This window comes from Rhincodon typus, chromosome 11 (assembly GCF_021869965.1).
Source record: "Rhincodon typus isolate 14 chromosome 11, sRhiTyp1.1, whole genome shotgun sequence".
In the NCBI taxonomy this organism is placed as follows: domain Eukaryota; kingdom Metazoa; phylum Chordata; class Chondrichthyes; order Orectolobiformes; family Rhincodontidae; genus Rhincodon; species Rhincodon typus.
Genome location: NC_063342.1, coordinates 37,985,946 through 37,997,558, shown reverse-complemented (window position 1 = coordinate 37,997,558; position 11,613 = coordinate 37,985,946). Strand labels below are relative to the sequence as shown.

The following is an 11,613-nucleotide window of genomic DNA, read 5'->3' as shown; positions in this document are numbered from 1 at the left end:
GGCCAGGGAGCAAGGTGGTGCATTGAAGTGGCAGGCAACCGGTAGTTGCTGGCAGAAAAGACCCTGAACTACCTGTTGCCTGCCACTTCAATGTACTGCCTTGCTCCCTGGCCAGTGTCTCTGTCTCTGGCTTGCTACAGTGTTCTAGTGTTTTCCCAGCCACCATCAGGTCTGAGGAAGGGTCACCGGACCCGAAACGTTAACTCTGTTTTCTACTCCACAGATGCTGCCAGGCCTGCTGAGCTTTTCCAGCAACTTTGTTTTTGTACAGCATAATTCTGTTTACTATATTTTCATGTATTAAAAACCTTATTTATGGTCACTTAGCAAGTCAGTTAAAACAAAGCATAGGACAGATAGAAAATATTTGTTTTTGAAGGTCATATTCTTGCTGGATTACATCTATATGAACTCACCATCCACATTGTAGACTTTCAGTCCAGCCATATGTTTGGCTGCACGAGATTTTGCAGCAGTCAAGAGTGCTGGGTTGTGGACAGTGAAATCCTTGTAGTAATTCTCCAGAATGACAAGGGCAGCTCGTTGGATACTGAAAACACAGGATAACATTTCTGAATACAAAAGAAATGGAACAGTGAAATAGTTCAATTAATTCTGCCTCAGACCTTACTTCTGACAATTCAGTGATCAAGGACCATGACTAAAAGTTTCTTGAAATGGATATTCAATTTTCTTTGAAAAGTTTGTCCTTGGTTATATTGTTTCAATGTCGGAGCTATACGTGACAATTCAATTTAGTATCTTGTACAAGTCAACTTGCTCAATACATGGTATAAAGCTTTTGGAAGGTTGTGAAAAAGCAATATCTGAGGAAATTGTGGAACCTAAAAAAAAACTATGTTTCTCTGTAACAGAGTACGTAAACTTCATGTTTTGAAGCAAACTTTTAAAGTTTTCAGGAGCAAGCAGAGTTGAGGCATTACACAGTAGCTTAATACTTATTAGAACAGGAACCATTAAGCCCGCTCTTCAATCTATACGGTATCTAAGAGGCCAGAATAAAGTCTTCTGGAATGGACTCCAGCTTACATCCACATTTTAGGAATCAATGCTTCAACTAGGCGCTTGCTTTGTGCAAGTCTGAGTAAAATCTGAGTGGTAGAGTCCAACTTGGTTAAACAATATTTTCTATCATGAGTCCCAATGACAAGAGTTTTATCTCAAACAACTTCTAACCCATTTATCACTACTTGAGGATTCTGTTTCTTCTAGTGCCTCCTAATAAAGTCAGTGTTTCATCCATCTCCATGGTCATAAGCACAGTAATGGCTAATTGTATTAAAGGAGGAGTTGGGATTAACAAATTAGAAATATTGTTATGCCTCCTTCACTCATATACAGATCAAAGCCAAAGTCACAACTGTTTCTTTCAATTTGTGCTAAGTACAGACACGCTTCTAAAGGCTGATGTTCTGATAGACATAAAGTTTTAGCACTTTGTGTTCTTTATGAGAAGAGGGACATGGAAGAGAAACTTGAAAAGAAATTAGGAAGAAATGAAAGTTTTGTGTATTTTGATTTGGCAATGGTTGACAAATAAGGAATGATTAGTTGTTGTATTGGGAGGTGGGGATGGTGGTATGCTGCGTCTGCTCCCAAGTAAGTGTTAACAAGTTGAATTGATAATCTCAAAATTATATTCATAGAATGCAGAAGAGACACCTAGGGCACTTTCATAATTTAAAGAGTTTACAAAAGCTTATTTTTGAAAACTGTAAACAGCTGAAACTTAAGCAGCTTAAACTGCTTAAAATGGAGCAAAGATATGTGGATGCACATGTGGTCAGAACTAGCAAGCTATTTCCTGGGGAATAGAAGGCATGAGGACGAGGGTGGAGGAACTTAGATGGTGGAAGAATAAGATGACGGAGGAATTAAGCATGAAAGTGAAAACTTCAAAGTCAAGGCACTTGGGGGACTGTGAGCTCATCTAGGCTCAGCAAGGACAGAGCTGATAGATTAGCAAAGTTGCGTGCAGGCAGCAGAGGTTTGGATTAGGTGGAGAACATTGGAGAAACAGAACATCTTTATGATAAGAACAGATTCAGGATTGAAAGCTCAGCTCGGGGTCATAAACAATGCAGAGTCTGCATGCCATCTGGTTACGTATAAAGCAGTAGTCAGGGAGGAGAGTAGAGTTTGTGGCAAGTATTTTCAGCCCTGGTCAGAATAGAAAACAATAGCTTCAATCTTCCCAACAGTAAACGGAGAAAAATGGAGTTTCACACAGAACTGAATACTAGACAAACTGTTTGACAACACAAAGGCAAGGCAGCAGAAGGCTGAAAAGAGATGGCAGCAATGGAGAGTTAGACAGCAATGCAGATATGATGGTTAGGTGAGACAGTAGGATTAGCCAAGGATAGAATTTAAGGAATTTACATGGTGATGGCATTAAAATGGAGAGGGAGCTGCTTTCTGGAGGAGATTATCAGAATAGGAACTGATAGATATTGGTAGAAGTGAATGACAGCAGGTCCACTGAACTGGACAATGGAGATGGGGTACTAAAGGAGGATGGTCTGGCTGGCTGTGTCAAATATCATAGAGATGAAATGAGAATGCACCACAGACCATCACTGGTAACTTCATTTTGGTTGGTTTAATACTGTGGAAAAGGAACTGTCCTAATGGCGGCAGTTTAAATTCAGAGTTGCAAGAAACGTGTACAGAAATTTAGGAGGTCATTTAACAAGGTTGAAAAAGCCCAAGATAACGTTCAATGATTTTAGCATTCCCTTAAATTTTGCTGATGACTCAATGGTCATTGAATATGTGTGTGAGTGTGTGTGAGAGAGAGAAGAGACAGAGAAAGAAATATAAAGAGAGTGTAAAAGTTATGTGAAGGCAGAAACAAGAAAGTAGCACTGATGAGGCATACAAAAAGAATGGTGAGGTACAAGAGGGCTTTAGTCATCCATCAAATGGTGCCGCAGTAGCAGTTATAGCCTTCAGGACAGACAGAAACAAAAGTGGTGAAATAAAATACGCACAGGCTTACCCTTTCTATTCCCTCCCCTCCCCGTGGGAACCATGACTCACAGATGTGCAGTATTAAAGGAAATTAGCTTGCAGGTTAACACTTGGCATGCCTAAAGAGATCATATGTACAAGAGAATAATTTAGGAGAATAATCTAGAGATGATGGGCACAGGAGTCTCTGCAGTAAGTGTTAAATAGTGGCTGAATGTGATCAGTTAGAGCTCATCTTTGTGATTAAAACTGTACAAAAGCAGGTAATTCATAAAAGCAATTAATGATCAAATAAATATGGGATTATGGTCAAGTAATGTCATCTCACAAATATCACACTCCCATTTAAGGTCTTTTTGAAACAAGAGCATGCTATTTAAAATTGCATGATTATAAATGTATTCAATAATTGTTTTTAAATGTCCAAATGGTTTCATCTTGTGCCCTAAGCATCAATTTGTCAATGGATGTCAGTAACCTGAGTGGCTCGGTTGGGGTGTGTATTGGGCTATGATACATCTTAGTTGAATTGCAATGCAAGAAATCTGCCAGCAGAGTCCCCCAGTGAGTCATTTACTAACTGAAGCCTCATTCACCGCGTGACACAATAGAATGAGTGCATTCTTTGCTTATGATGATTTTCACACTGATCTTATGCCTGTAGCAGCCAAATGAAAAATATTGATAATTCAACCAGCAATAAACATCAAAATGCATTACAAACATGGGTTTAAAAACAATATCAGAGAGAAAAAAATGACATTTCAGCATTTAGAAAGAGAAAAAACAAAAACTGGAAAGAATCTGCGCAGTGTTTATATTGAAAGTGGTTAAATAGCAGAAATGGTATCATCAGAAGACCACAGAGGTACAATGAGAGAAAACAAATAAATAGAAGATACAAGAGTGTGAATTGGAAAAGGAAGGATCATAAACTAGGTAGAGAGAGCAGGATCCACTGACCTGGAAACCCACTGGAAAAAGAAAAAGAGGTCAACACCAAGACCTCAGATCACATGGAGGCAGGGAGGCATGTCTTTGCTGATTATTTTAGAATAAAGAGTTAAAACCACACAAAGGCAATTGTGTGAGGCTGCACTATAGAAGCATGAGTCAGTAGAGGATGATAAGGTGGATTTCATATGTCAGGTGGTGCAAAAAATTTAATTTGGACCAAACAATATTTTCAGTTGTATAGGATGTTATTGTTTACATGACTTTCACATAGAAGGTTGGATGATAAGCGCTCAAGTGAGACTAAAAGAATCCAAACAGAGAATTGTAGGTAAGCTTGAAGCTGGATTCCATTCAAAAAATCTTACTGAAGAAACCCACTTTGTCCTGTGAATCACAAAAATCTCCCTAAAACTTTCTGCCTTTTAAAATCCCCAGCTTAGTCAAATCAGTATTTCTAGATGAATGCAACACATTATAATATTGATAGTGTCATGGCCTACAGGCATTTTGGTCCGAAAAAAATATGAATGGAGATGAATTTTAAATGATAATTGATACAAACCAGAAAAATAAACAAAGAAATCATGAAGACAAAAATAAGAAAAAATAAAAAAAAAAACACACACCAGGCAAAAGTGGACAGACCAACTGATACACTTGCATCATGTTCAGTGACATGCTTGGTGCCATTTGATAACATTTCCGTTACCATTGCAGGAACCAGTAGATAACAATACAGGTTTAACTTGCTTATCTACAATCAGAGGGACTTCTCTTCTAGCCATCTATTGACAGCGGAAGATAACCGGCTATGTTGGTTCTACCGGTCTTAAGATTTATTAAAATAGTTGAATCTTCTGTTCCTCCAGTTCTGAGGAAGGGTCACTCAATCTGAAACATTAACTCTGATTTCTCTCCACAGATGCTGCCAGACCTGCTGAGCTTTACCACCAATTTCTATTTTGTCGCTGTTTATGTTAACAAAAGTGGAATCACAGGAACAGTATGTCCAGTTGTTCTTTTCATCCCACAATGGTAAACCGGCAAGTCAAAATGCTACATTTTTAAAAACGACCATTTTACTCTTGCTTGTAGCGCAAAACAATAAAGAAATTGGAATTGGGATGGAATCAATTCCACCTGATCACAGGAACAGAGGAGAATGTAGGACTTACTGATGCTACAACATCTAACATGAAATAAGCCGCTTTACACCTGATAATTAACAGTATCAATATGAAGCACAAACAGTGCTCTGTTTCCTCAATATTAACAGATCTGCACCCTCGTAAAGTTGGCCCAGACCCAATTATTTTTTCCTCTTTAATGCCCCAACAGATCACGTGCTCCCTGCAGTAGATAGGGGATTTCCATTACAGCAGTATTGGTGATTTTCTGTTATCTGCAGGAGGTACATACTCTATCCCCTGTGGATAACAAGGACTTGGTGTATAGCAAATTCCCTTAGTCAAGTTAGGAAGATTGAACAGATATTTTGGTAAATGTTTTTTTCTAACTGCAGGCTTTTGTTTTAAATCTAGCAATCGCTTATTGTGATGCAGAACAAATTTGACAATAACCTCAAGTATGAACCTTGAGGTTCTTTCACAGGCAATTAACACTCACAAGAGAACAATACAAACAGACATCTGCAATGCGACCCAATCACCAAACTGAAATGATGCCATGTAAGTGTAGAGATGTAAGCAAACTGTAAATAGAAGGAGGTACAGCACTTTCACTGAAAGGTAAACACTTCACACACTGATGGCAGTTGTCTGGATTCTACCAAACTCCAACTTGTCCCTTCTTCTGACTGTTTACAAAGTCTGAGCAACAATTTTGTATAGGAAAGAAAATGGCAATAACTTCAGCTATTTATATCTGAGCATTACATTTCAAACAACCAAGAGTCAATCAATCCACATTCAGTGTTAATTTATATATATGAAACTTCAATGCATTAATTACAAACTCGTGCTCATTTTCTCATGGATATTTCAATTTCATCTTGAGCTCTAAACATTCTCATTGGACTCATCTAAGATTGTTTGAAGACAATAGCAGGAAAAATAAAACAACAAAAAAAAATTGATAACAGAAATTAAGTATAGCAAACAGTGCTGCTGTACGACACATACCTCAGTACACCTACACTGTAGAAATGAGATTCACCATCAGTTGATCGGGTCACTTTCACAGTGAACATGGGTTGCAGCTGACGCAATTCCAGAAGTACGATTGCCAGGTAGTGGATAAACAAGAGGGCATCTACCAGTGAAACTGCATACTGAACAATTCCTTGGTAATTTGTATCTCTTGAGTCCAGAATGCGTACTCCGTAGAAAAGCCAATAAGAAACCACAAATACGAATATTAGCACCATCAGGAGTGCCCGAAACACAAAAACACGTGGCATCTGTGCCTTTGGTTTGCGGAAGAAGAGTGCCCACGTTCCAATGAGAAGGATGAGAAGCTTGAAGGCAACAGAGATGAATAGCCCTTCACATACAGTACCACAAGGTTCAAGTACTTCACGCCAAAGAACTTGAGGCAGAACCATAAAGGCAATGGGAGTTAAAAAGACCAATACTCCAAGCACAGCAGCAATGGCTATTCCTAAGTGTCGGGTACAGTCTAGCCCAGTATCATCCACATCCTTTGTGATCCTTGCAATATCTTCCTGCGATATACTGTGTTCGGACGTCCCAGTGATGGCTGTTGTGGTTTCCCCCCAGTTATCATCCTGCAGGTAAAATGCAATGATCAGAACTACACTTTACAAATTTTACTGAAGTCAGAGACTAAGTGAAGTAGAATGTCATTGTTTTTTAAAAAAAAAGTATCTTTAACACAGTCTTGGAGAGTTTTGATATATTTTCTGAATAAATGCCAATACTGTGTTAGTTCTCTACTAAATCAGTAAGTTTAAAAGATCTTCAGCAACTTTCCATCTGGTATCAAATCTACATTTCGAAGCCCAGACACCCCAAACAATCTCATGATCTACTGAAATCAAACAGCTTCTGTTTATTTGCATCCATGCTACTGCAATACTTTTGATTTTGTGATAAGAATTATTTGTTAACTATTCATTTAAAGCTACCATCTTTGAGACCAAAATTATAGCTTCAGTGGTAGATATGATCAAAATATTACAGGAGAAATTCAAAACAGTTTATTTATTAGGCAAGTGTGTGAATCTCAGAACTTAATCACTTAGTTGGAGGATATATGCTCTAAAAAGCTCCTTTTCCAAAACTAGAAGTCAGAGGAAATATTTCCATATTGCCCTTACAATGACTAGGAGAAAATAATCCCCTAATTTGTTATTGAAACCCCCACTTTGTTTTTTGTATCCTGATTTTCTCATCAGTATGCACTTAGTCTTGACAAATTCACCATCGCACACATTGTTCAGATCATCTTGCCCAATGTTACCACTAAAAAGGTCAGTAATATTACTTAGTTTCAAAGAATGGGGCCCTGGGGATTGTTGCTGAACAAAGAGACCTAGGGGGTGCAGCTGCATAGTTCCTTGAAAGTGGGGTTGCAGGTAGACAGGGTTGAAGGTGGTATTTGGCATGCTTGCTTTCATTGGTCAGTGCATTGAGTATAGGAGTTGGGATGTCATGCTGCAATTGGACAGGACATTGGTGAGACCACTTTTAGAATACTGCGTACAATTCTGGTCACCTTTCAATAGGGAGGATGTTGTTAAACTTGAGAGGGTGCAGAAAAGACTTACAATGATTTTGCTGGGACTGGGAAGTTTGAATAATAGGGAGAGGCTGAGTAGGCTGGGGCTTTTTTCCCTGGAGCATCAGACGCTGAGGGGTGACCTTATAGAGGTTTGTAAAATCGTGAGGGGGATGGATTAGATCAACAGTCAAAGTCTTTTTCCTAGGGTAGGGAAGTCCAAAACTAGAGGGCATAGGTTTAAGGTGAGAAGGGAAGGATTTTAAAAAGGACCAGAGGGGTAACTTTTTCATGCGGAGGGTGGTTATGTACGGAATGAGATGCCAGAGGAAGTGGTGGAGGCAGGTACAATAACAACATTACCTTAGAGGGATATGGGCCAAATGCTGGAAAATGGGACTAGGTCAGATTGGGATGTCTGGTTGGCACAGAAGAGTTGGGCCTAAGGGTGTTTCCATGCTGTCTAACTCTATATTATTTTAAATAAAGCCTCCTGTTTAAGCAAGTATGAATCCAAGACTGCTGCTGCAATCTCTTTAAGAACATCCTTGTCTATCTTTCCTCTGAATAGTTTTGTTCTTATGTTTAGACATTGTGCAAGACCCCGGAAAGATGAAGATGGTGAACCTCAGCACATTTAAAACTATTTAGATTCTGGCTAACATATTTAATAGAAAATTCTCTCTCTCTTACAACAAACGTATTCTGCCTTGCACATGCATCATCTGGTGCTCTCTCTCCTGGGGCTTCAGCAGCAAATACCTCAGTTCTCTGTAGAAAATGCCTTTAGACACAACTCAAATAATCCCATTAACTTCCCTAAGCTGCCCAAACCGTGAAGTGCAAAACTGAACACACTGATTATGATCTTTAGTGAATTGAAGTTGAACTGCCACAATGGGTATACTCTGGCAAGAGCACAGTTTGACATGTTTGTTGTTGATAAGTGTTCCAGGATTACTTGGCTTTGTTACCTCTTCACCGACAAAATTTACACAAGCCTGCCACCTAGTTTTTAAAAAAAATCAAACATTGTGATATTTATTGAACGAATACATTTTTTACAAAAATGATCACAGCCATGAACTTTAGTGAATGTTTTCCCATTCCAAACGAGCTCTGACAATGGCAAATATTATGATTGAACACCAAAACCCAAGTCAGAGACTAAAAAAAGTTGTCAGCAGAGAAGGCCGTGGGGTGGAACAAAGGTTACACAGACACATGATGCAAATACAAACCACTTGCCCAACACATTTTACTTCAACCATTGATAAAAACTTGCATTTATACAATCCAGAAAATCCTTTAAGCCATTTTACAGGAGGTGATAAAAAAACTGCAGATAGCTAAAGAACACAGGGATTTGACAGTCCTCATCCATGAATCACAAAACGCTAGCAGTTCAGCAGGTAATAGGAAAGACAAGTGGAATGTTGCCCTTTATTTCAGATGAAATGGAGTACAAAAATACATAGGTTTTGTTAAAACTATGCAAGACACTAGTAAATAAAGCTGGAACACTGAACAGTTTTGGGTTCCCTACCTAAGCAAAGATCGACTAGCACTGGAGACTGTCCACAGTAGGTTGATACCAGATACGGAGGGACCGTCTTATGAGGAGAGGTTGAGCCTGTACTCAATGGAATTTACAAGAAACAGGCCGGACCTTATTGAAACACACAAGATTGTTAAGGATCAGAGAACATAATCGCCGATTCAGGGATTGCACGTTTAAGATATAGATGAGGAGGAATTTCTTCTCTCAGAGTGCTGTGAATCTGTGAAATTCTTTACCACAGAGGGCTGTTGATGGTCAGTCATTAAATATATCCAAGGCTGAGACAGGCAGATGTTTAATCTTTAAGGGAATCAAGGGTTCTGGGGAAAAGGTAAGGAAATGGAGCCGAACAAATCAAGTCGGCCACTGAATGATAGAGCAGACTCAATGGGCTGAATGGCATACTTCATTCCTAAGCCTTCTGATCTTAAAGGATTATTAGAATAGATAAAAGATAGGACACTGGGGCTTACAATTATGAGAGATAGTCAAAAAGATGGCTTTGCATTAGATTTTAAAATATAAAGAGATGCATATGCATTGAGAGTGAATTAAGCTGAAGTGCTCTGGACTCTGCCACCAATAGTTGAATGAGACAGGGAGATGATTCACATAAGGCCATGAGATTGATGACCAAAGGAACCAAAAGATTTCCGAGGGAGAGATAAGGAAATTGTGAACAAAAACTGGGGCAACGTCATATATATAAAAGCAGGGATGTACTTCTGAGGCACTATAAGGCTCTGATCGGGCCACATCTGGGATATTGTGTGCAGTTTTGGGCCCCATATCTCAGGAAAGAGGTACTGGCCCTGGAGCGGGTTCAGAGGAGGTTCTCAAGCATGGTCCCAGGAATGAAAAGCTTAACTTATGAGGAACCTTTGAGGACTCTGGGTCTATACTCAATGGAGTTTAGAAGGATGAGGAGGGATCTAATTGAAACTCTCAGAATACTGAACGGCCTGGACAGAGTGGATGTTGGGAAGATGTTTCCATTGGTAGGAGAGACTAAGACCCGAGGGCAAGCTTTAGAGTAAAGGGAAGACCTTGTAGAACAGAGATAAAGAGAAACTTCTTCAGCCAGAGAGCGGTGAATCTATGGAATTCACTGCCACAGAAGGCTGAGGGGGCCAGGTCATTGAGTATATTTAAGATGGAGATAGATAGGTTCTCGATTGTCAAGGGAATCAAGGTTTACGGGGAGAAAGCAGGAGAATGGGGCTGAAAAACTTATCAGCCATGATTGAATGGCAAAGCAGACCCGATTTTTGCTATGTCGTATGGTCTTATGTAGCAAACAGCAAAATATTTAATGCGTATGGGACAATGACCAAGCATAGGCCATCAAGTACAGGGTCAATGGCTGGCCAAGACTTCGAGCAGCAAATTTATTTAGCATGGGCAATTACATTTCAGTCAATTTGGACAAGAAATTACTCTTTATGTGACAGCCATTATGAGATGGAACTGCTACCGATTACTGAGGCTTTCAAATGACTATTACACACAGCAAACATATTCAAGTACTAAAGTAAACAGGACATTGCAAAACTACAAAATATGGAAGCCTGAGAGCTCTGTATGCTATATGTTAGAAAGAGCTTAATGGTCAATACAGTCAAGCTATATTCTCTGGTTGGGGAAATTCAGAACAAGAGGGCAAGAGGATATAATTAGAGCTAGATCATTCAGGAGTTAAATTACGAAGCAATTTACAGACAAATAATAGTGGATGTCTGGAATTTTATTTCCCAAAAAGACTGTAGATGCTGGTCCAATTTAAATGCTCAAGACTGAATTCAGCTTTTTTGTAAAAATCAGGTAATGATATTGATCAATCATGGGTAATTGAAGTTTTCCACAAATCACCTATGTTTTAATTGAGTTGGAAGTGTAGCTTTAAGGGGTTGAATGCCAACTCCTGTTTCTATGTCGCAGGCATGTACACTAATTCTTCCTCAGCATGCTTGTCAGTGAATTTCATTGTCCAGCAAGTTGTAAGACTATAATGGCAAACATAATGGCACATCAGCACAAGATCTTTTCCCCTCTGTGTAAGCATTTGAGTACAACTGGCAAGGCCTATAAATATTGCTAACCTATAATTGTTTTTCAAAAGACAATAGTGACTGCCTTCTTCAGTTACTGCAGTTAATGTTGCAAAGGTTCACTAATAATGCTGCCAGAGATGGAGTTATTAGATTTTGACCTCCTGACAGTGAAGGAAGAGTATTATAGTTCCAAGTCAGAATGGTTTGTGGCCTGGTGGGAAATCTGCATGTGGTGACATTCAGAGGTCTCAGTGCCTTTGTTCTTCTTGGTGGTAGAGATCGAGAGTTTGGAAGGTACTGTCAGAGGTGCCTGGGTGAGTTGCTGTCAAAGAAGCCTCAGAGATTTGCTGT

General features: G+C 39.3%; 1 protein-coding gene across 1 annotated transcript in view; it reads right to left on the bottom strand.

The window, feature by feature from the left end:
- Positions 1 to 11,613, bottom strand: part of vangl1 (VANGL planar cell polarity protein 1) — a 53,175-nt gene that overhangs the window by 13,190 nt on the left and 28,372 nt on the right. Inside the window, exons 4-5 of the mRNA XM_020510604.2 lie at positions 6,093 to 6,697; positions 417 to 550 (exon numbers count right to left, since the gene is read on the bottom strand). Coding sequence (XP_020366193.1) covers positions 417 to 550; positions 6,093 to 6,697 — 739 coding nt within the window. The remainder of the gene's footprint in view (positions 1 to 416; positions 551 to 6,092; positions 6,698 to 11,613) is intronic.